Source organism: Nanorana parkeri, unplaced genomic scaffold (genome assembly GCF_000935625.1).
Source record: "Nanorana parkeri isolate BGI_ZX_2015 unplaced genomic scaffold, ASM93562v1 scaffold195, whole genome shotgun sequence".
Lineage (NCBI taxonomy): Eukaryota > Metazoa > Chordata > Amphibia > Anura > Dicroglossidae > Nanorana > Nanorana parkeri.
Window position 1 is genome coordinate 1,179,804 of NW_017306463.1, and position 24,459 is coordinate 1,204,262.

Consider the following 24,459-nt stretch of genomic DNA (forward strand, 5'->3'; position numbering starts at 1 on the left):
TGTAGGGATGAGACTAGAGTTAACACTCTTCACAGCTTTGAGAACCGGGGTTAAATTCCTTCCAGGAAATTTTATGGCGTATGTATGTTCTCCTCCAGGTGGCTTCCTTTCACGATCCAGAAACAAACTGGTAGACTAGATTAATTGGCATTTGAACATATGTACTGAAAAGTGTGTGGGAAAAGTGTCTGTCTGACTCTGGCACCATACATTAAATTGTTAATTGTTTTGAAGTTAGGCACTAGAATGGTTCTATCACTGCTCATTTGGTACAAGTAAGTTTTCCATATATTCCAGTGAGAGGAAGGTAAGTATAGTAGTAATTGTTTCTGCCCCCACTGGATTTCTCCTTAGGGATATATGGAAGATTTAATAGGGCCAACATAGCAGGTCAGCATAAACTCAAGGCTGCTACGGAGCTAAGAGGAGATCTCACTGGGTTCCTGGAGGCTCTTGGCAACCCAGCAGGAAATAAATGGTACCCCTTTTTACAAACAGAGCCCTATTATATGGCTAAGGTTGCCTACTACTTGATCAGACCATATTTGGAATGAACTGTTTATCTTGATGAAGTCTTTTCACATAATCGTTAACTTCAACTTCCTTTCACAGCTGCTAAAATAAAAACTTGCAGTTTAAACAGAAGGGGAAGTTGTGGTATGAAGCAGCTATATAAGCTTAATAAGAAACCATAAAGCATGCTGGTTCTTAGCAGACCACATGCATATGATGTAAATAAATACGATATGCTTTATCAGCCCAGTTTTGGTCTAATAAACACGTTATTTAGAGCTGATTGTTCATGTTTACGGGTCATTGTAAATGATTGGTTTGAATGGTTTCTAGCTCTTCTCCAGAGGAACAATTAATGGCCGAATACATTGTTTGTAAACAACTGCTCCACTTAATAATATGGTGTAAACAGCATTAAATGCATGGCATGTAACATGGTATTTACTTAGATGGTATATTTGATCTTAAACATAAGATGACTGTTATGTACCTAGGTTGGAATTGACTTCACAGCATCAAATGGAAATCCACGGGACTCCTCATCTTTACATTACATCAATCCTATGGGAACCAATGAATATCTCTCTGCACTTTGGTCAGTGGGACAGATCATCCAGGATTATGATTCGTGAGTAAAGTGATTATAAACCCTGCATACATTGAACATGCATCTTTTCTGCAAAAGGGTAATCCCTTGACCTGAAATAGGAAAGGTCAGTTTGTGACGAACCCCGGTACTCAGGATAAGTATGTCCGCCGCTGTCTTCTTCCTAGCTCAGGAGATATTGCAACCCGCTGATCTGTAGCTCTCAGTTTCCACAGTCACTGGTCGAGACACGAGTGTAGGGTGAAACAAACTCTGATTTATTGAGCAACTGCACAAACTTTTATACAGCAAGTGATGAGATCAGATTATAATCCCATCACATCCACCCTGCCTTCCCCAGACAATCGGTCTGCTCAACAACACAGGCTTTCCCCTGCTAACGAGCTCCAGACAGCCATAGCAGGAGCCTGGCCAGAATGTCATTGTTCTGAGCTCCTTCAGAGTACAAAGGGAGATAACGAGGGATGGTGCTGATAGTCTTTTCATAACCAGGTCACACAGCATAACGCACTTAAACCTAACCCAACACCAATACACATTTAACTTATAAACTCATCACCATGGCGTCACACAGTTCTCTTGTCTTTTTTATCTAGAAAAGCTTTTCTTCATCTTTAAAAGGAATCTGTGGCCAGGTTATGGACAATCAAGTATTTTTTTTTTTTTGCAATAAGAAAAAACAAATGAGCATTACAACAAGAAATCTATTATCTCTGTAGCTGCAGGCAATGTGGAGCAATGCATCTTTAAAATTCACAAGAGAAGCAGTGAGTTGTTCCAGGTTGGGTCTCTGATATAGCTATAGCTCCCTCTGATCTGTTTTCCTGTGCACCTTCTCTGTGTTTACATTAGAAAAATGTTTCTCACCCTTTTTTCAGTCACAGCACTTTTAAATGTGTGCACAATCTCAAGGCACCCCAGTCTAGTTGCTCCCTGTATTTGTTCTTTATGTAAATTAGTCTTGAAGAGTTAATTTTTTCGCTGAGAAGCGTAGCAAACTTTCAGTAGCCTTTCACTCATGTGAAAATCCTTCCATTTCATATGAGAGTCTCCCCTTCACATCAGGAATCCCTTGGCATCAGAGTCCCCCCTTTACATCAGAAGCCCCTCCTTCCTTTCACACCAGAGTCCTTAGTCCCCTCTGTACATCATAATCCTTGCCTACACTACAGCCATCATGGCAGAGAGGAGGAGACTTCCGTCCTCTTCTGAATGATGGGGACAACCGGAGATGCTGCACACCCTTGATCATTGTCATGTGCTTCCACAGTGTGACTAGGTTTGCTGGCAGCACCATAGCAACGATTAATACCATGCGGCCGATATGGGACAAACTTCAACCCATACAGGAAGTGACACCTCTGACAAACCAAAATGACATCACAGGGTGCCGTGGCACCTATGTTGAGAAAGGCTATGTAGAAGTCTGACTGCCTGCTAGGCCACTGATGGTTGAGGGGAGCAGAATGAGTGGAATGCTCCAGCTGTAAACTTGGAGGATGGATAGGCCACAGTGTGAGCAGCTTCAGAGGTCAAGGAGGGCTTGTTTTAAAGCTCATTTACTGCTTGTTAATACTACTTAAATGTTCAAAACCTTGCCACATAGTGATGGGCTGTACTTCTATATAGAAGAAAAGCATCTAATCAAGGCAGTTCCCATACTACAACTCAGGGCTATATTTATCTCCTTTGTAAGAGCAGGACTGGGTGTACCGTTAGCCACAGTAGGCATGTGCCTATAAGCCGCAGAGGCAAAGAGGTATCTTTTCCCTATGTAATAATTGGTCACAATTTTTTCGATCATCAGTAGGAAGAGTCAAATCCTATGAAGTTATTTACACATTATCACAACATCTATCGCCTGGCTAGGACCAAGAAAATGTTTTGTGTAAAAGAAATGATCCTAGAAGAGGGGTACTCTTAAAGGAGAACTGAACCTTTGGTAAAGTTGTCCTATAAATTCTTGCCTCCAGCCCCTGAATGCTGCTGACCCAATCTAACACTTACTTTGGCTCCAATTCCAGAGATCTTCACTGTGCTGCTCTACACAGAGATGCACAGGCTTTGTCCACTTCTTCCTGCGTGTGTGCATTGTGGTCCCAGTCATTACGGTACTATGGGGAGAGCCGTACTCTAGAGCAGTGGTCCCCAACCCCCGGGCCGCGGAGCGGTACCGGTCTGTGGATCAAATGGTACCGGGCCGCGGGGGCCCCGCACTGCCGACGGGCTTCACAGTGAGGGGGCGGGCCCTGTGACTCACCTCCCCTCCCGGCCGCGTCCATAGTAACAGGTGGCGGGAGGGGAGGTGAGTCACAGGAGAGTAGCCCCATAGAGAAGGACGGGGGCTGCGTTCTAATCACACGCAGCACCTGTCCTTCCCGGCAGCTGCTTGGTACGGCCCCGCACGCAGCACGGAGCTGTACGTGCAGGCCGATTCGTGTGTGAATGAGGCCTAATAGATAGGTGGATGGGGGGTTGTAAATGGGTCATAGATATGTGGCCGTGGGGATAGTAGTTGTGTACAGCTATTTCATGCTTTTTCTTGTAATTAGACAAGTGGATTATAATGGGGAATATTACACTGTAATGTTCCCTATTATAATCTATTTCTCTGATTAAATGATTACAGGTAGGCATGTGATCTATCAAAGTTTGAGACTACGTTAGAATGTGTGACCAGTGACGTGGTCACACATTTTAACGTAATCTCGCCCAGTTTTTCGGTGGTGGAATAGGTGAAGAATTCCAACGCTTTCATTTTTTGGTGTAACTGTATTTTATTTTGAAGGCATGTTTAAATACAATTAAATTAAAATGATTAAATCAAAACAATCTAAAATATAAACAATCAACGTCCCCCCTTCAGCGGGCCACGGTAAAATGATCAAACGTTGACCAGTCCGCGGCGATAAAAAGGTTGGGGAGCACTGCTCTAGAGGACCACTAGAGGCACCATGTACGGCTCCAGGCAGAGCAACACAGTGAAGATCTCTGGAACAGGAGGGAAGATAAGTGTTAGAATAGGTCAACAGTACCCAGAGGGGTTTTAAAGTGTTTACATGACAGTCTTTTAGTCTTTGTGGCTATAAGTTTAAGTTAAGAAAATCCAGCCCTGGGTAATAAACAGTTCCCTAGTGAGTCTATGCCTGACAAAGACAATGAGGAATTCTCGAAAATGTACACTAAAAATGTATTATTGCTTTTTTCACTAATGAAATTTAACTTCACAAAGCTAAATAGCCAATTACAGCAACATGTTATTGGCATTCCCATGTTTTCCCATTTTATCCCCCCATTATGGTGAAGACAAATCTTTACATGCCTCCTAATGATATGGATTAATGTGTGACAGTATATTGATCCCTGTTGGTGGGTCAGCCACAGCAATCCATCTTAGATTGGGTTACTTTTTCTGTGGGGAGTCAGGTTACTGCTAATAGCTAATATTTTTCCTGACTGGTATTATTTGAACTGTTTGAGTTTAAGTAGAAATACGGCAATGTTGGTGTTTTTCTATGGTAGATCGAAATCCAAGCACAACCATATTATCATACTGATATGTAGACTCTAAAATTTGTAGAAAAAAAGGTTTTGTGGATTGTTTTCATGAAGAAATAATCAATGCCAATAAATAACTGTACCCAGAAAGACACAATAGTGAAAACTAAAGTTTTTTTTTTTTATACAAAGGAGTCTTTTTCTTCAGTCTTTGATTTTATTTTAATCAAGAGAACCAGTCACAACAAGGCTTATGCTGGAATCTGAGTACTCACTATTTAACGTGATAACAATGCAGGCTAAGTTACGGAACTCATCACATTCACATTTATTTAGCTTTACTTATTTTGTCTCATCCTGGCACTTTAGTCAGAGTGTCAGGGGGGTCAGAGGTCATTTGAAGTCTGACAGTTGCTGGCCTGTCAATGATCTAACCTGTATAACTACAAAAAGAAAATTTGTTTATACTTCACTTATCTACTTATTATCAGATAGATACTTATTACTTCAGTCAAGGAATAAAACTTTAAATGCTAAAAAAACTATAACTGTATTTTAGTTTGAAGGCATGTTTAAATACAATTAAATTAAAATGATTAAATCAAAACAATCTAAAATATAAACAATCAACGTCCCCCCTTCAGCGGGCCACGGTAAAATGATCAAACGTTGACCAGTCCGCGGCGATAAAAAGGTTGGGGAGCACTGCTCTAGAGGACCACTAGAGGCACCATGTACGGCTCCAGGCAGAGCAACACAGTGAAGATCTCTGGAACAGGAGGGAAGATAAGTGTTAGAATAGGTCAACAGTACCCAGAGGGGTTTTAAAGTGTTTACATGACAGTCTTTTAGGCTTTGTGTCTATAAGTTTAAGTTAAGAAAATCCAGCCCTGGGTAATAAACAGTTCCCTAGTGAGTCTATGCCTGACAAAGACAATGAGGAATTCTCGAAAATGTACACTAAAAATGTATTATTGCTTTTTTCACTAATGAAATTTAACTTCACAAAGCTAAATAGCCAATTACAGCAACATGTTATTGGCATTCCCATGTTTTCCCATTTTATCCCCCCATTATGGTGAAGACAAATCTTTACATGCCTCCTAATGATATGGATTAATGTGTGACAGTATATTGATCCCTGTTGGTGGGTCAGCCACAGCAATCCATCTTAGATTGGGTTACTTTTTCTGTGGGGAGTCAGGTTACTGCTAATAGCTAATATTTTTCCTGACTGGTATTATTTGAACTGTTTGAGTTTAAGTAGAAATACGGCAATGTTGGTGTTTTTCTATGGTAGATCGAAATCCAAGCACAACCATATTATCATACTGATATGTAGACTCTAAAATTTGTAGAAAAAAAGGTTTTGTGGATTGTTTTCATGAAGAAATAATCAATGCCAATAAATAACTGTACCCAGAAAGACACAATAGTGAAAACTAAAGTTTTTTTTTTTTATACAAAGGAGTCTTTTTCTTCAGTCTTTGATTTTATTTTAATCAAGAGAACCAGTCACAACAAGGCTTATGCTGGAATCTGAGTACTCACTATTTAACGTGATAACAATGCAGGCTAAGTTACGGAACTCATCACATTCACATTTATTTAGCTTTACTTATTTTGTCTCATCCTGGCACTTTAGTCAGAGTGTCAGGGGGGTCAGAGGTCATTTGAAGTCTGACAGTTGCTGGCCTGTCAATGATCTAACCTGTATAACTACAAAAAGAAAATTTGTTTATACTTCACTTATCTACTTATTATCAGATAGATACTTATTACTTCAGTCAAGGAATAAAACTTTAAATGCTAAAAAAACTATAAACGGGTCCACGGTGCTTACTGCTGATTAACCAAATGTAAGGGAAAACGTGTTTCCCATGGCAGAAGCAGATTTGAAATCGATTATCAGAAATAAAGAAATTGTAGGAAGTTATTTCATTACATGCTAAAAACACATTAAAGATAAAACCACTCCTTGGATACTAGACAGACCCCTTATGTCATTGCTGACATATATTCAAGTTTCAAGGACCATTCCTTTTGTTAATAGAACTGTTTCATAGTTGAATGTGTAAAAATCAGGTCCAGATCACTAACAGGCAATATCATCAGATTAGAAGGTTCTTCCACATTAAAAGAGAACTATGGCTTAACCCTTTTTGACCATAGTTTTCTTCAGGTTCACAGGAGGACATATACTAATGTCCTCCGGTGACCCAAAAGTTAGTATATAGTGGGCTATTGCCCAATATATGCTGAGAGGGCAGAGCTAATATTGTCGAGATCCACCCCGCTGGCTGATTGATAGCTGGCTCTGCCTCTCTAGAAGCAGAGCTGGCTATGCCCGCCCCCTCCCCTGTCCATTTCTCCAGTCAGCGCTAGAGAAACGGAGAGGAGAGGGGGGAATCCCTGCGGGATTGGGAAGTCAGCGATCGGCGGTGTGTGTCCGTTGACTTCCCAATCAACGATCGGCGGTGTGTGTCCGTTGACTTCCCAATCAACGATCGGCGGTGTGTGTCCGTTGACTTCCCAATCAGTAGAGCAGACCTGTGACAGCTTCAGTATCACAGGTGCGTGAATTATGGGGATGAGTGTTTTCTACTCACTCCATAATTCTCCTTTAATGTTTGTGACTCATGGCTAGATTCAGTGGGGGGGAATTTATCCAAACTGGAGCAGGTTTGCACTGCAACCAATCAGCTTCTATCTCTCTTTTTAAAATCGTACCTGAGCAAACTGAAGAGAGATGCTGATTAGTTATTGCCCACAGTCACGTCGTCATAATCCCCTCACCAGAAACCGCTCCTAGGTATTTGGAATCCAGCCAACCAGCCATCGCACTTTAGGGACAAGTCTACACACACCGTGTCCCTCCTTAACCTCCCTCCTATAGTTCAGATCTGTATTAGCCCAAGTAAATTAAAATTTCCATGCACTGTATATTTGTGGTAATAACAGGGGTAGTGTCCAAGCATGCTACCCAAAATGTTACCAGTATCCCATCCCGTTTTACCAGCACCTTTTCTAAGGGAGTAGAATGTTCATTCTCAGCTCCACCTTTACTTTTATATTCTCCAATCTGGATACATATTAAAGTGACACTAAACTCAGGAATTAAATCTTTAAAATGCATTCAAGTACCTCATCTATTATTAAAAATGTTGTTTAATTTTGTAATACTCAGCTGTAGATCCTCAAATCATCTTTGAATTTGTGCTGACAATGTCCATCCTTCTGGACTGGATTAGAGTACTTTTGTTCCCCATGGTCCCTGTGTGTGTGTTGTAAAGTAGCCACCGCTCCAAGCTTGCTCCCGTGATAGACTATAATCTCATATTAATTTGTAGTCCATCATGGGTGTGAGATTGGAGCGGTGACTACTTTACAACACACACAGGGACCATGGAGAACAAAAGTAGCCACCCTCCACAAGGAAGAACAGTGTCAGTATAAATTCAGAGATGATTTGAGGAACTACAGCGAAGTGATACACAAATAAGATACATTTTTGTTAATAGTTAAGGTACTTGAATGCATTTTTTAAGGTTTTACTCCTGAGTTTAGTGTCACTTTAATTAAAGGAACACCTAAGAGTTTGACTTGATTACTGATGAAAGACTCTAATTGATGAGTTGAAGACCGCTGAGCAAACTTTGATAGAGTAACTCTACACTCCTCCTCCCTACACACTGGTAATCCTTTTACTGATTTCAACTCACTAGCAAGAAAATCACTGGTCTTATGATGTAATTCTGTCACTGCTGCCTTGTTGGCCATCAAAATTCTTTCACAAGGGAACGGCGCCAAAGCAGCAGGTGAGAGTTAGCTTTGGCAATCCTGTTGCGGGCAAGTCGCCACCAGTGACAGGTTCATATTGTGATATGTTCCTAAAGCTTTGTCATGATGGCCATACAATTAAGTTTAACAATGAACAAAGTACTGATCATTTATTTTGATTGTTTCAAATGTTCTTTAGCTTGAAAGATGATTATTCAACACAAGAAGAAACTTTTTGTTTAATATTTTCCACCAGTTGCTCTTTTTTTAATAAAAATTATCCCTTTAGTGTAATTGATTTGTAAAAGATACAATAGTTTAATTGATACTTTTGTAATTGTTAATGTGTATGGAAAGCATTAGATATACAGTATATTTTAAGCGTGCAAGATGAGTGCTTTACACTGTGTGGCCAACAATGTGCAGAAGCTTTCACTGAACAGTCACATGACAAAAGGCATGATATTTATGAATATATAGCTGCGCTGTTCACGGTCTAATGCTAGTTTCCTTGTCACAGTAGAAATAATATGTTGTCTAGCCAAGCTAGATCTTGGTAACTAATAATTGCTGATTTTATTTTACTGTTATGAAGACCAAGATAAATGCAGGGAGGTATTTTTAACATTGTTATGAAATTAAGATGCATTATTATGTAGCAGAAATTATTTTATTGTTTCCCATTCTGCCTTTATATGTTCTAAGATGTAGTACATTGCTTGTTTCTCTATATTAGTAAAGGAAAGTATATAGTGCTACATGCAGGTGAGGATAATGATTATAGTGAAGGCCTAAGAGCAGGGCCATATCCCAGGTTGCTAAGAGCTCCTAGCAACCTGAGATGCTCTGGCCAGCGTGCTGCCCAGCTCCCTGATGTCACTGGTTGCCAGGAGCTGAATGGGACGCTCTGGCTGGCATCAGTGAGCTGGACGGGACACCGGACAGGGGTACCATGCATAACACACATACACACACCCAGGGGCGTAACTAGAAATCCCAGGGCCACATAGCAAAATTTTGTAATGACGGTGAAACGCTTCCGCCTTGGTGTGAATGGCGCCTGAATGAGGCCTAACACTTTACTTTAATACTGCCAAACCAATGAGAGGCTGAGGAAAGGAGGATTATAAAAAAAATGAAGGAACGCTAAACTGTAAATAAGCGATTTATGTTATAAATGGTTTTTGGGCTGTGTTGGTGTTTGCGTTGTGATAAAATGATACAGGCGTATATTAAATTACAACACACGGTATCACAATGCACGGCAATGCGTCACAAAGCTTTGCCATGCGCTGCCATATTTAAATTAATGTTTTTTTACAAAAGAAAAAGAATCATGCACTGCGATGCGTTCTAACAACGCCCTGCAGCGCATGTGCATGGCGTACACCACAATATGTGTCTGTTATGTGGGGGGAGGGAGGGGTTGTGCTTTTTTTTGTGCTTTTTTTTTATTATTTACACATTTAGCTGTCCTCCTGTCAGTTTCAGGACGACAGCGGCTCCTCCGCCATCCATTTTTTTCGCATCCCGGCTGCCTCAGCCCATACAAGCGGGGGAGAGCAGCGGGGATCCGGGCCCCCCCCCCAGTGCTGCGGGCCCCATAGCGACCGCATCAGTCGCTATGGTGGTAGTTCAGCCACTGCACACACCCTTCCCAGGGGGGCAAAACTTGTAGGGACGCCAATGCCTAAGCAAAATCAGCTGTGGGTCTTTGACTCTCCAAAGGTCATTACTGAATCTTGAGTCAATAAGGGTGGTCACATACTATATATTACAGTTTGATTGTACAGTAACCTTTAGATTTACCAACAATGTAATCCAACGCCTATGCATCTAGATATAAATTGAGATTGTACAATTAGATTGTTATATGTGTGGCCAGCTTAAAAAGCAAGTCAATCAAAATGTGATATTGTAGTTATAAGTGAAAACTGGTGGGCTATGTCAGCTTCTAGTATTCTTCTAGTATTCTTCTTGAATACTCTTTACAGAGGGGTAGGCAACTTCAGCACCCCAGCTGTGGTGAAACTACATATCCCATTATGCCTTTGTCTCTTGGAGTCATGTCTGTGGCTGTCACAGTCTTATAATGCCTCATGGAAGTTGTAGTTCCACAACAGCTGGAGTACCAAGGTTGCGGACCCCTGCTCCAACAACAGGATGGCTGCTTTATTTCTTGACTCTCTTACTGACCACCCGGGAGTTGTGGGTGTTACTTCCATGCTTTCATTGTTCCAGCACTACCTGTGTTCTCTTAATGAACAGCAAATCCATCATGAAGAATGAGAACCCTTCATATTGGCTACAGAAGGTGTGCAGTTCCAAGAACTTAAGGCACAGAGATCCCACCAATAAAAACTCGGACAGATCTAAAGTACTTTGAGTTTAACTAAAATAGCAGACCAACTCTTTAAATCAATAATTAAAGTACGCAAGGGTCAAATCTTTGTAATAGGTACCGATTCAGATTTTTCCAGCATCTCCTAGGTAATATATGTTGTGTCAGATCGCATAGAGTAGTACACCAGCAGAAAACAATAGGAATTACCCAATACATTTCCAATCTACCTATCCACAGGTCAGCACCTATCTGTCATGTTTGCAAGTGTTTATATATAGTATGATCAGATTTGGATCACACAGTTCTCTTTCTGTGTTGGTACCTATCCATAAGTGTTTACAAATCCTTATAATACTTGGCCCACTGTGATTCTGTTCCCTTTAATGCATTGCCTTTTATGACTGTAGCCCTTGCCCTGGGTTAGAGGCATTAGTGCTGATTTTCTTTTTGTCACTTTATCTGAAGCAGTGAAGTCTGTTGTTAAAAAGCTAATCTCCCTGAAAACAGCCTAATACACATATATGGCATGTTTTCGTGTTAAAGTTTCTATAATTCTGTTCAGCCAGTCTTGTGATACAAACATCCCTGCCAGAAAGCACAGCCAGGCCTTTTGTTCTACTGCAGTTAAATAATACAGCTGTCCATCTACTAAAATTGCCCATCTACTAGCATGGAGAAGGGAGATGGGAGGGGGGGTGAAGGAGTAGCAGGGAGCATGGAGGAAGGCAGTGGCTTGCCCTGCTGGGCCTACACACACACGGTTGGCCCCATAGGACCCTGCAAAGAAAAAGGTCCACGTAAAACAGGATATCAGGGCCAGTGCTCAAGGGACCATTTGATTCTGCAGGAAACTGATACTTTTAAACATCCATTGTACGTGATTTAATCAGCAATTGAAAATGCTTAAAAACCTTTTAACTTTAAAATCACTTTAATACTTTTAACCTTATTAACCTTTTAACCTTATTACTTGAATATTTTTGTAATACTATATCTACAAGTTTTTGTAATACCTTTTACCTGTGTTACTTGTACTCTACAATTAACTTTTAAATTGAATAAAAATACTGCACATTACCTATTTATTATGAAAGTGTCCAGAATTAAACAAAGAGAATATTTCCAGGGACAAACGATTCAAAGGAAAAGTGTTGTGATGCTATGACTCATTGGAAATAAAATAGTTCATCCAGAACTGTTCTTGTCTTCAGATTAAAAGCCTACAGTGTTCCGTGGTCTCTACTTTGCCATCTGCTGGCTATACACGGTAATACAAGTTTAGCAACAAGCAGAAGAAGGAACCTTAGATTCAGCTTTTCACTTTTGCTTTTCACTTCAATCGAAATAGAGAACCCCCCCCCATGTGTTTGTTATGTGTTCCCATCCACACTGCATAATGAAAAATATTTTTTTTTTTTAAGGGAAACTTTATATGTTTTCTTGGAGCCTTTGTGCAGGCTGCAAGCTACTCTAAACAATTAGAAACAGATTCTGTCCCCTTTGAAAAACTAGTGGCACACTGAGTTTCCTTAACAAACAATGCTTCTAGATCCCTTTGTTAGGACAGACAGTGTTCCAATCTAGTTTACAAATCTGTCAGCACACAAAAGACAAGATAAATTATGGTAAACATTAACTCCATACACCCCTCCTTAACATTACATAGGGGGGAGGCAGGGTAGGATTTTGAAGCAAGTGAAAAGAACTTGAAATGGGAGAAGTACTGTATTGCTTTGCTATTGTTATGCTATGTAAATGGGAACATGTGACAAATAAAAAGTAGATGTTATCCCAATTTGGCTGAAAAAGTGGAAATACATTTTGATACTTTATATTTACTTAGGGATATCACCTAAAAGAATTTTCTCTGGAATTAATTTCTCTCCTTTATCATATAGCCGACTACCACTTTCAATTAAGATATATGCCTGTGATGCACATTTATAATCCTTTTTCTCTATACTTAAAACAAAACTGGATCTAAACCCTTACCCGTATTAAACAATTGAAATGATCATTAATCTTTACCTGATCTTATTGATTCTGCTGTTTTATAATGTCATATTGATGTAGTGTGTTTGTATTTGGAGTGAAACATCCTCTGCGTTCAGCTAAGTTTCTCAGAGTTTAACTTTTTGTGTCAGCTGACTCAACTAATGTTCCATAATGAAAAATCTGATGACCCCCAATGAAAGGGAAACGTAGCTAGATCCAAGAATCAGCCTGCACAGGAAACTTGTTCAGCATCTCTAATAAGTGGCTGGTCTAATACAGAATCTGCACAACAGTTACCACGGTAACATGCTCATTTGTTTTCTGCTGCTTGCTGGGAGAGAAAAATGGATTTCTGTCAAACGACAGAAATTCATGTTTTAAAAGCTTCAATAATGTGCATGAAAAGGGCTCAAAGTCTTGTTAACAAAATAATGCTGGGAAGACATGGGAAGTATTTATTACAGTACAGCTTTATCTTTTTAACTTTCAAAGCGAACACATCTTTTTATATGAAATTCTATTTAGCTGTAATAGTTAGTTTTTAATAGTATATAAAAAAAATTGTAAAAAAGGAAGGCTGATGTGCAATTATCGGTACAAAAAAAGTAGAGCAAAAATGCAGAAGTTGCCAAAAGCATCATTCAGTTTCTTTGCTCTGTTTAAAAGATAAACTACATGGGTTACTAAAGAGCCTTTGAGGATCCCCATAGTAGCACTGACTACATTTATCTGCTAGTTCCCTCCAGCATTCTTTAGAATTGTTACATTGTATCTCTTGTTACTAAAAGTTATTTATTTCCTATAATCCTCAGTGCCATCTAGTGGCCATAATGGGGTATTTTCCCAATTCACTACTACCCATAACATAAAGTAGCACTAAACTCAGGAATTAAATCTTAAAGGAGAACTATGGGGTTAAGGCTTTTCCCCATAGTTCTCCTTAGGGTAACGGGAGGACACAAACTAGCGTCCTCCCGTCACCCTAGGCTCAGTATACCGCAAGCTACCGCTCCCGGTATACTGAGACCGCCACAGTATACCGCGAGCTAATGCTCGCGGTATACTGAGACGCCGCAGCTGAAGCGGATCCCGACAATTATGTCTGGATCCGCTCAGCTGCGTGAGTGACAGCATGCTCTGCCTATCTAGAGGCAGAGCCAGCTGTACCCGTCCCCTCCCCCGTCCGTTCTGCCAGTCAGCGCTGGAGGATAGGAGCGGGTAGGGGGAGTCCAGCCCCTCCCCTGTCACGGCAGAGAGCTGTGACAGGATCGGGAGGTGAGCGAACGGCGGTATGTGTTCGCTCACTTCCCGATCTACTGAGCCGACCTGTGACAGTCTCATTGTCACAGGTCGGCTAGAACTATGAGGTGAGTGAAAAGCACTCACCTCATAGTTCTCCTTTAAACATGCATTCAAGCACTACAAAAATGTAGCTCATTTGTGTATCACTCAGCTGTAGATCCTCAATTCATCTCTGAATTCATGCTGACACTGTTCCCAATTCAAGCTCGTTCCTATGATGGACTACAATCTCATGTTTAGTTGCTTATTTTGTATCGAGATTATACAGTAGTCTATCACAGGAGCGAGCTTGACTACTTTACAACACACACAGGGACCATGGGGAACAAAAATAGCCACCCTCCAGAAGGAAGGACAGTGTCAGCACCAATTCAGAGATGATTTGAGAATTTACAGATGAGTGATACACAAATAAGATACATTTTGTTAATAGTTAAGGTGCTTGAATGCATTTGTATAGCTTAACTCCTGAGTTTAGTGTTACTTTAAAGAACATTCGACTGGAAGAGAAAATAGCCTTAAGAACATTCGATTTTGCCCCATTCTCACAACAGCTGGTTAATTTGCACAAAAAGTATGTATGTGCAGTTTCATTGGATGAATAGCTATGCTTTTTTTTATATAGACTCCTATGTGTGTCCTATGTTCTACTTTGCTTCAGTTTTCCGTGCACCCCTCTGGTAAAAAAGCTCCAAATGTTTACACCTAAATGTGTATTTTTAGTTTGTAGGATCAGCCTGTTTGAATCTATAAAGGATCAAATATAATGGTTGACATGATTGCATATTTAGAAGAAACACAATCAAGTGTTATGGTTCACGCTGAAATAATTATGAGCAGCATGGTGCCTCAGTACTTGGCACTGCTGCCTGGCAGCGCTGAGGTTTTTTATTTAATCCTCATCATGGTGTTTTTTGCACAGAGTTTCTGGTTTTCCCATGATATGTAGCTTTTTTTCCCTATGCATCAAACCTCCTAGTAGGTTACTCAGCACCTGACCAAAGTAATCTTAGAAAAATTGACGTTGACAATTGAATTGTGTGTGTTTGGGTGTGGGTGTGTGTGTGTGTAGGACCGGATTTACCCTCCCTGCCGCTGCCACAAGGCCGGTTTCGGCAATGTGCCCCAACCGCCACGAACCCCCTTGGTGGTGTCATATGTCCTGTAGCACTCCTTACCGGATATCCCAAAATAATGTTGGGTGCTCGAAATTACCGCGCATGGCGCCGCTCACAGTAGAACTTTGAATAAAGATGTCATCCGCACACCAGCACAACACTTTCCAAGTCATCTCCGAACCTGATGAAGGGGACCCTGCGCGGCCCGAAAGTGCTTGATATTTGAGTGACATCTATTAAATAAAATGGATTTGCACTGGCTTGGAAAGTGTCGTGCTGGTGTGTGTGTAATTGGACATCTGAAAATGGTGATTTCCTGGTTGTAGTGCTGAGTACTTTGTGTCACTGACCTGAAACAAGTGTGCAGATAAATGCTTCTATCTTTCTCTTCCTATTTCTCCTATTCCTTACTTCCATTCTTTATTCCATATCTGCATACTTGTTCCACGGTAGTGACTCTGAAAGCTTTGAAGCCACTGGATCTGTAAGCCATCAGAAAGATTTGGATGCCGTTTTCTTATGCTGTTTAGGTAACCCTGATGACTTTCTTGCATTTATTACAATACGTGAGAACAAAGGGATTAAATTGCTTTGTGGACGGAGACTTATGAGAGTGAACACATGTTAGATGAGACCCATTTGCAGTACATGCTTTACCACGACACAGAAAACAGGATTTAGTGTTGTAAGATAATATATAGGATGTTGTGATGAAGCTTAACGTGTCATTTCCTGTGATCTTATTTTGTTTTTGGGTTATTTTTCTTGTAATTGTAGAGATAAACTATTCCCAGCATTGGGATTTGGTGCACAGCTGGCTCCAGACTGGAAGGTAAAATCATTTTTCCTCATTATATGTTGATGTAATAGTATTTCTGTACCACATGTGCATTTTCTGCACAGCTAGGCTCAAAATTGCCAAAGGTTTAAACATTATTAGACATAATCAGATGGGTGGAAGATTGGAACTGAATGTGCATGATTAAAGCAGGCCTATACAAATCTATCCGTTTGTAAAATGCTATAACTTTCTACAGAGAGAGACAGGAGGTCAAATGTTTGGCCTATAGTACCAATTTTAAAGCCCAATTGAACTCTGTTTAAATGAGCTATACACAGTACATTCCAGTGCATCAAAAATTGTGCTTTTTCTTAGAGTTACATTTCTTTTTCAAAGCCTGAGTAGAACAGCCTGTCCACTTCCAGCAGCTGCAATGTGGGACCCTTGCTTTCTGTGTGGGAGTAGTGGTCTCTCTGCAGAGGTTTGACACCCCCTTACTGAGTCAGACCTATAGCTCTGCAGTTAGCAAAGCTCATGCCCCCTGCTAATTGGAGAGCTCTGGCTCTGACTCAGTAAGGGTGTGTCAGATCACTGCTTCCCCAAAGAGAACAAAGGTTCCACTCTGTAGCATGCTGGCAGAGACAGGCTTCTTTACTCAGGCTGTGGCTGCTATAGAAAGACAGTGAACTGGTGAACACTGAACATATTTTGTTTTTGATCCACCTGGAATGTATTTAGTTGATGTAAACTGAGAGCTCAATTGGGCTTTAAAACAAACCTTTCATCTCTTTAAAAGCGGTTAGGCAACAGCCAGAATACAAAGCAGGGACTCTAAGGTGCCTGAGCCTAGCTTTTTTTTTTAAAGTCAAGGGTAGCCTTGCTCCTTCCGCTTACTGAAACTTCCTATTGGTTGTTACACATGATGGATAGCATCACTGTCAAATAGGGAGTTGGCTGAGGATGGAATCAGAGAAAGTCAAGATTTGCATATAAGAGATCTACATTAGTGTTCCTTCCAACAGCCTGTCTTATTCTTCCTAATGAGGCCTTACATGCTTAAAGACAGGCATAAGTCTCACTAAGAATGATGGTGTTGAGGTATCTTGCAGTCTTTTAAACCTGCTGGTACCAACCAATTTGGCCAACTTAGTGTAGCAGTTTAAGTGTGGTTGATACCTTCAAACTGATGTTCATTGCACAATGATTTACCAGCAAGGTAAAACATAGTATACTAGTGTAATATTGAGAACTTCTTGTGTGCATTAGTATTATTATTGCTTTGAAAGTCTCATATAGCCTCATCCTCACCTGTTATACAGAGCAACGTTGGACCATGTATGCACACTGCTAGCTATGAATTTCTAGAAGACGCATCTTTATGACATAGCTCACTGCTCTGAGCTCCCTCTACTTTGCCTTGACAACACAAATGTCACAGATAACAGTGAACAGAGCCATCATTTAGACAAAGTGCATATAGTACAGGCTCAGACGTTATTATAAATACTGAGTTTAGTGGATCTACTATGTCACCAGGGGCAACAATAAACTAATAGACAGGACTGATGATAGAGTGGTGTAATTCCTTATGAATATGTATGGATGAGAGCTTTCCGGTCTGAGGAGGGGCAGCACCCCTGGAGCCAGTCCATCTAAGAGAGGATAGTTGTCTGGGGCAGAGGACAAACTTTGATTGCCTTAGACACATAGTCAAAGCAAACAGCAGTGAGTGACAAACTCAGCCGTTTCATTGTCGTGTTGTGCACATTCAAACTGATCCTAACCAGGATCCACGTTCCGAACAGGTAGACAGAACATAGACTGACAGTAGCAGAGATAAAAGGCTGGTGAGCATGGTAAGCACAGACAAACAAAGTACAAGCATTGCAAAAAAATCACAGGAGCGATCCAAGGCACGAACAGTCAGAGAGAAGTCAGGGTCAAACAAATCTCTATCCAGTGCATGGGCAGATAGACTGTCCTGTTGATCAAGTGCTGAATGTTCAGTAGTCTCCCTAAACACTACTGATTTAGGGTAGGTGTGGGATACAGCATGAGCTCAGCTCCAGTGTTGAGTGACTGCCAGCAGGAGGTGAATGTGCTGGGCACAGAATTCAGACACTAAGGGGGTGATTTACTAACCTAAACACATGCACACACTAGGTGCGTGTGATTTTTACACAGCAAAACGTATTTATCGACCAAAAAGTCTCTAAAAGCATATTTCCACGAATGCCATATATGGAAAAATCATGCACATGATGCATATATAATGCTGCTTCACAGTTTAGACAAAAATGGTTAGCTCATGCATTTACATTCCTGCATTCATCAACGCAAGCAACACAATGTAGAGCTAATTTACACAACATCACCTTGCAATTCATGCTTGGCTTTGCACAACACACCTGCTGGGTGTGTACACACTACAAAGGTGTCTAGATTCCACCAATAGATCATGCTGGGAGGGAACACACTACAGAGGTGTATACTTGTTCGTGGCGTGTTTATAAGGTTAGTAAATCAACCCCAAAATCTCTGTTTGCCATGCTGTAATACTTGTATCTGTATCCTGTCATATTCATATCTATATAAGAAGCTCAAGGTAAGATAAAATAAGATTGTTTGCATTACTTTTATCATACAGTGGTAGAAATGATCACATATCATAAGTCTGTGGCTTATCAGAATGCTTTATATTTCAGGTGTCTCATGAATTTGCTATCAACTTTAATCCTACAAGCCCGTTCTGTTCAGGTTAGTCTGCTTGGCTCTTTTGTAGTAGTGATTTACATATTTTGCATAGTGTGACATTGGAATATGGCATCTAGCTGTTATTATTCATTATTTTAGACCACTGTAACAAAAATGTTGGTGTGGGATAGATACTGGAAACATAAATGATACACCCACTTTATATCTTTTATAATCTACTACTGTCACAAAGCCTTCTGCACGTCAGATCCATTTACCTCCTTCAGTCATGATGATACATTATCACCTTTCCCTGTTATAATTGTATTTTGGTTTAAAAAAGAAGAATACAGCTAGGGCAGTGACACTCCTCCGTGTGTAAAAGCAAGAGTGCATCTGATTGATCAACTAGCTAATTCCCATACCCAGATTTCATATGTATTCATCTGTAATTCTCAAGGAGTGAGATTGCACAGAGTCAAGAAGCCCATTGACACTGGCTACAATGGATAATACTCTTGTTTTTTTTCTACAGTTGTAATGCATCTTGGAGACTGATTTTACATGTTGCGTAATGCTGCTTAGTACATGACAAAATTGAAGTTTTCTAAATTGCTAAAATATATTTTTGTCTTATAGGAGTTGAAGGCATTATAGAAGCATACTCTGCTTGCCTCCCTCAAATACGCTTCTATGGACCAACCAACTTCTCCCCAATAATCAACCATGTGGCGCGATTTGCAGCACAGGCAATGACCCAAGATTCAGCAGCAGTAAGTACATTATTCACAACTTGTGGCAGATTTCCAAAAAAAGACATAGCCACTGTAGAGCAAACTTAGCAGTGGATATGTTTTATGTTAATTGCGTGCTATTTGCTATTTAAGTGTAACATTGTAGGTATTTTTTACATTACAGATGACAGTACTCCCCTGGCAATGGTTTTTATTTTCCTTTCTCCCCAGAACACCAATGCCATTTTTGTTCAGGCATCATCTGGGTTCAGCATCTACCTCTGGGATTAAGATGCTTGCCCCACAATGACAAAATCATTTTGCAGTAGTAGCATTCCTCTACTGTTCTCTGTTAGTCTGTGACCAGGTAGTGTAAAAGTCCATCATACCTATCACAGCTCACTGACAGCTGATGGCTGTTACCTTGTGATCTGCCAAAGTCCTGCACTTAACAGTTTTACTGAGGGGAGGAGACTGGAAAAACACAGTTGTGAAATATTCTCTAGCTATTGTTATTGTCCCCACCACGTCCTGAGATGGATCATAACAACCATGTGTTTCAGTGAACAGATACGATTGCACAAAAATTGTCTGAAACAACAATCTGAAAAGTACATCCACCTTTCTAGTAAATTAATAATTCTTGTAAACAAGGTGTGTTACCATTCTTGTATGCTTGTTTGAAATCATTATCAATATTACCTAGGTGGAAATGTGTCAAGTTCACCTAAAACAGTGGTTCTCAACCTGTGTAACCTCAGGACCCACATTTGTCCTTGGTCATTAAGTCGCCACCCAAGTTTGCAATGTCTGCTCTGCAATGGAAGAGCACGGCGTTAGGGTACCACGTGGTCCGGTGCAGGCGTACGAACTGTGGGTGGGAGGTACCATTCGAATGAGTGGCAATGCAACACACCTCTCACACCAGAATGCACGGTACTATGCAACTAACGCACAGTACCAGTGTGAACGGACCCTTTTTTCTTTTTGTAAGGTCCACCCAGTCTCCCTACCTTACAAGAACTGGAGTGGATCCTCAGCCTGAGGTCCAGGGTAGGCAGCTGTGCTGTGACGGAGCTCCCTCCATATGTGCATTGCTTGTACAGCTCCCTGTAGAGGTGACGGGAGCCAGAATGTGATGTCACTCCGGTCCAGGCAACTCTATAGGACATGTGAGGGAGCTGTAAGCAATGCACGTATATATGGAGCTCCCTCGCGGCCATAGCCCCATCTATATGGAGCTCCCTCGCGGCCATAGCCCCATCCCATTCCACCTCAAGCTGACACTCAGCACCAGGCAACATTTTTTAAATGGCTGCTTGGCACGAGAACTGACAGTGCTGTGCTAGGGGGAGGCAGAAGAGCCTCTCACCTAGAAAAGTGGAAAGCATGCGGCGACCCACTGAACACGGGCTCGCGTCCCACTTTTGGCTCACGACCCACCAGTTGGGAACGAAGGACCTAAAGGGTCCCGTGTGTCAGTCTAAACTGAGTGACAAATCCAGTAATTATGTGATGCAAGTGATGTGATCGAGTGAAATAAGACTTCCTTTACTTCCCTTGCCAAATCCTACTTCCTTTTTTGTCTCATATGCTTCCCCTCCTAGACACTGCAGCTCACAAGGGATTTGGCAGCACAGTCAGTTCTTCCAATAGAGAAAGCAGTGGCCAGGACTAGGTGTGACCAGGTGCTGACTGACAAGCTACAGGCTTGTGAATCAGCAGTGACAATGCTGATAGCCACACCCCCTGCAGCATCTTCCCATAACCACTGTAATGCAAACAGCTACAGCCTGCAAAAGGGACAACGTTGTTTTGATTCAGTAGCAATGCAGCAGTTTTGTCCCCCTATTAAAGGAAGCTGCATTATGTAGACTTCACTTTCAGGTTCAACAGGTTTTTATGGGACTTTGCAGGGGGACTAAGGGAAGATGGTAAATGTAAATGCACTTATAATTAAACACTGCAGCACATATTTTTTAATTGGCGGCAACGGTTCTACTTTAAAATTCCTTTGGTGCAGAGCGGGAACAGCAGTCACAGAAAATGTATCTTTATGACACCCGTAGAGAGCCAAATCTACAGAATTCCTTGGCCATGAGTAAAGTTTGAATTATCCTCTCTTCTCTTGGTATACACTAGATGTAGACATAATGGAATACAAAAGGGTAAATAATATAATTAGTAGAGTGTATTCGTTTATTATACTTCCTAATAGCAGATTTATTAGAAAGGTAAAGTTACGACAGTCAGGGCCGGTGCTGCCACTAGGCAAACTAAGCAGCCGCCTAGACCTGCTATTGGCTATTTCAAATTAAAATAGCCAATAGTAGTCTGGCTATTGCTCCTGGCTGCTTGCTCCCTGCTTCTTACATCCACCTGTCACCTGCGGAAGCTAACTGGCAGGGGGGTGGAATTAGGGGTTGCACCATTGGAGGGGGCTCGGGGGATGCAAGTAGCTGATCTTGCCTAGGGCGCAAAATAGTCTAGCACCCGTCCTGACAACAGTACACTAGTCACAAACTTGGGCGATTTAGACTAGGCAAATGGTGGAAAATGCATAAACAAAGGTTACCCCTAGTGAACACTTTATGTTAAAGGAGAACTATGGGGTTAGGGCTTTTCCCCATAGTTCTCCTAAGGGTAACGGGAGGACACAAACTAGCATCCTCCCATCACCCAAAGCTCGCGGTATACTGAGATGCTGCAGCCGGAACGGATCCCGACAATTATGTCTGGATCCACCCAGCTGCGTGAGTGACAGCTGGCTCTGCCTATTTATAGGCAGAGCCAGCTGTACCCGCCCCTTCCCCGTCCGCTCCGCCATTCAGCGCTGGAGGATTGGACAGGGGAGGGGGGAATCCAGTCGCTCCCCGTTCATGGCTACCTGCCGGCACAGGATCGAGAAGTTAGTGAGCGCCGGTATGTGTTCGCTCACTTCCCGATCTACTGAGCCAACCTGTGACAGTCTCATTGTCACAGGTCGTCTCAGATTATGAGGCTGAGTGAAAATCATTCGCCTCATAATTCTCCTTTAAAACAATAAGTTGACCCAGAGATATTGGCAGCTGTAGTTGTCAAATATATACAAATCTTGACTTTTACTGAAAAAGACAAGCCAGGCCCCACCATACCACAAATTGTATCGGTTTGCAATGCCCAGGTGCCTGAAATATTAGCTATAACAGCAGGATCTAAGTTACAGGTATACGAATACATGGCTCGCCAAATATAATAAAAAAGAATGTTTTCAAACTTTTTTCATGCATGAGTATTGACACTGCTGTAAATGAAATCTGACATTATAAATTTTTCACTGTCAGTGTTGGAATTGGTACTGATTTTGGTAGACAGCTGGAGTCATGCAAACCTCTGTGTATTTTCTTTTCCAGCAATACTTCACCCTTCTCATCATAACAGATGGTGTCATTAGTGACATGGATGAAACAAGACATGCCATTGTACAAGCTTCAAAGCTGCCCATGTCCATTATCATCATCGGAGTGGGGAATGCAGACTTTTCCGCCATGGAGTTTCTCGATGGGGATAACAGAGTACTCAAATCTCATACTGGCGAGGAGGCATTGCGGGACATTGTACAGTTTGTGCCATTTCGGGAGTTTCGTAATGTAAGTAAATTGAGATAATAGCCATATTTTAGGTGAATACTAAACCAGGCTTTTTTGTAGGATTTGTATACCAGTCTCTGTTTTTAGGGTGGCCCATAGATGAGCAGATCTATTTAGTTATAGTAGAAGGTAAAGCAGGACAAAGGTCATTCTTTGTCACCCTTCATGTGCATTTTAACTTTATTTGGGCAATGTGCAGGTTTGGCATTTTGGCATTGCTGTGATGTTACCGGTAAATGTTGCTGCTCTGAAAGATCAGTGTGTAAAAGAAAGAATTCGGTGCAGTTATGGTAAAAACAATTCTGGTTTTCCTCTTAGCTACAACCCCATCCACTAACAGACAACCACTCACACATTCACAGTGGTTAATGCACTCCTCTCTGTCAGCTAGCTATATGACCAGGGCCAGATTTTCATCAGTGGTTCTCCTAGGCACACCCCTCTGCTGAGGTGACATTTTATATGGAACAGTTCTTTACTTTGGTGGTCCTAACTTGGCTTACAATATTGTGACAGTATGTAAATAAGATTATATTAGATGACTGTTTCTCTATTGATAATGGGAAAATAAATGTGTCAGATAAAAAAAATAAAGGAAAAAGTTGTCTCTATGCGCAGTTCTATCAGTGAGCATTTTCTATAGTACCCAGGAAAGCTTGAGGGCCTCAAACACCCATGAGCACATCTTTAATTGTCTACCTGTCTCTTTGCTCCTCAGGCTCCTAAGGAAACTCTGGCCAAAGCGGTACTCGCAGAGCTTCCTCAACAAATGGTGGATTACTTCAAGAACCACAACTTGCCTCCCATCAAGGCTGAAGGTGTATAACTTCCTGGACCCGTAGCCCATTTGGCAGGAAGCCTGTGAATAAAACTCATTACAGTATGAAACCAGCAATCTGTCTCAGCAGTGAGAAAATGTCTTTCGGGGTGGTCAGATACGGACATCCTTCTCTGTAGTATTAAAGCCATTGTATTCTTTTTTTTTTGATCCTTTTTTTATGCCAGAGGTCACTGTGACAATCTGAGACTCCACAAAGCTCTGGCAAGGATTGCTGCTATAATTACCATGGTGTTCTGTGGCTCTCCAGGTATTGTCTTCAGTGTGGCCTTTCCCGGGAGACTTCTAGTTGTGCGTTATATTTGTGGCCGGCATCTTACAGAAGCACAGTCAAGGCCTCATCTAACATCTTATGTTCTGCTCCTTTGATTCAGCTTTACCCCTAATGCAGTTCTAAATCTATTCAGCTTTCAGGAGATGGGGTGTATTTATCAAACGTTTCTGAGTTTCTGAAGAGTTTCCTCTTCTACCTCACATTGGAAAATATAGTACAATTCTCATGACCCTTTAGGCAGTTTTGATAAATGAGGCATCATATTTGTTTAAAACATAACTGTTCTTAAAGCCCAACTCTAGCCAACATTTTTTTAGATTTGTGTCAAGTTTTTATTCCTCAGAAGGTATGG

At 41.3% G+C, this 24,459-nt stretch overlaps 1 protein-coding gene across 1 annotated transcript in view; it reads left to right on the forward strand.

The window, feature by feature from the left end:
- CPNE2 (copine 2) overlaps positions 1 to 23,977 on the forward strand; it is a 65,737-nt gene extending 41,760 nt beyond the window's left edge. The window contains exons 10-15 of the mRNA XM_018555392.1: positions 1,008 to 1,141; positions 15,935 to 15,989; positions 18,644 to 18,695; positions 19,272 to 19,405; positions 22,759 to 22,995; positions 23,714 to 23,977. Coding sequence (XP_018410894.1) covers positions 1,008 to 1,141; positions 15,935 to 15,989; positions 18,644 to 18,695; positions 19,272 to 19,405; positions 22,759 to 22,995; positions 23,714 to 23,821 — 720 coding nt within the window. The 3' untranslated portion in view covers positions 23,822 to 23,977. The remainder of the gene's footprint in view (positions 1 to 1,007; positions 1,142 to 15,934; positions 15,990 to 18,643; positions 18,696 to 19,271; positions 19,406 to 22,758; positions 22,996 to 23,713) is intronic.
- Positions 23,978 to 24,459: the final 482 nt, after the last annotated feature.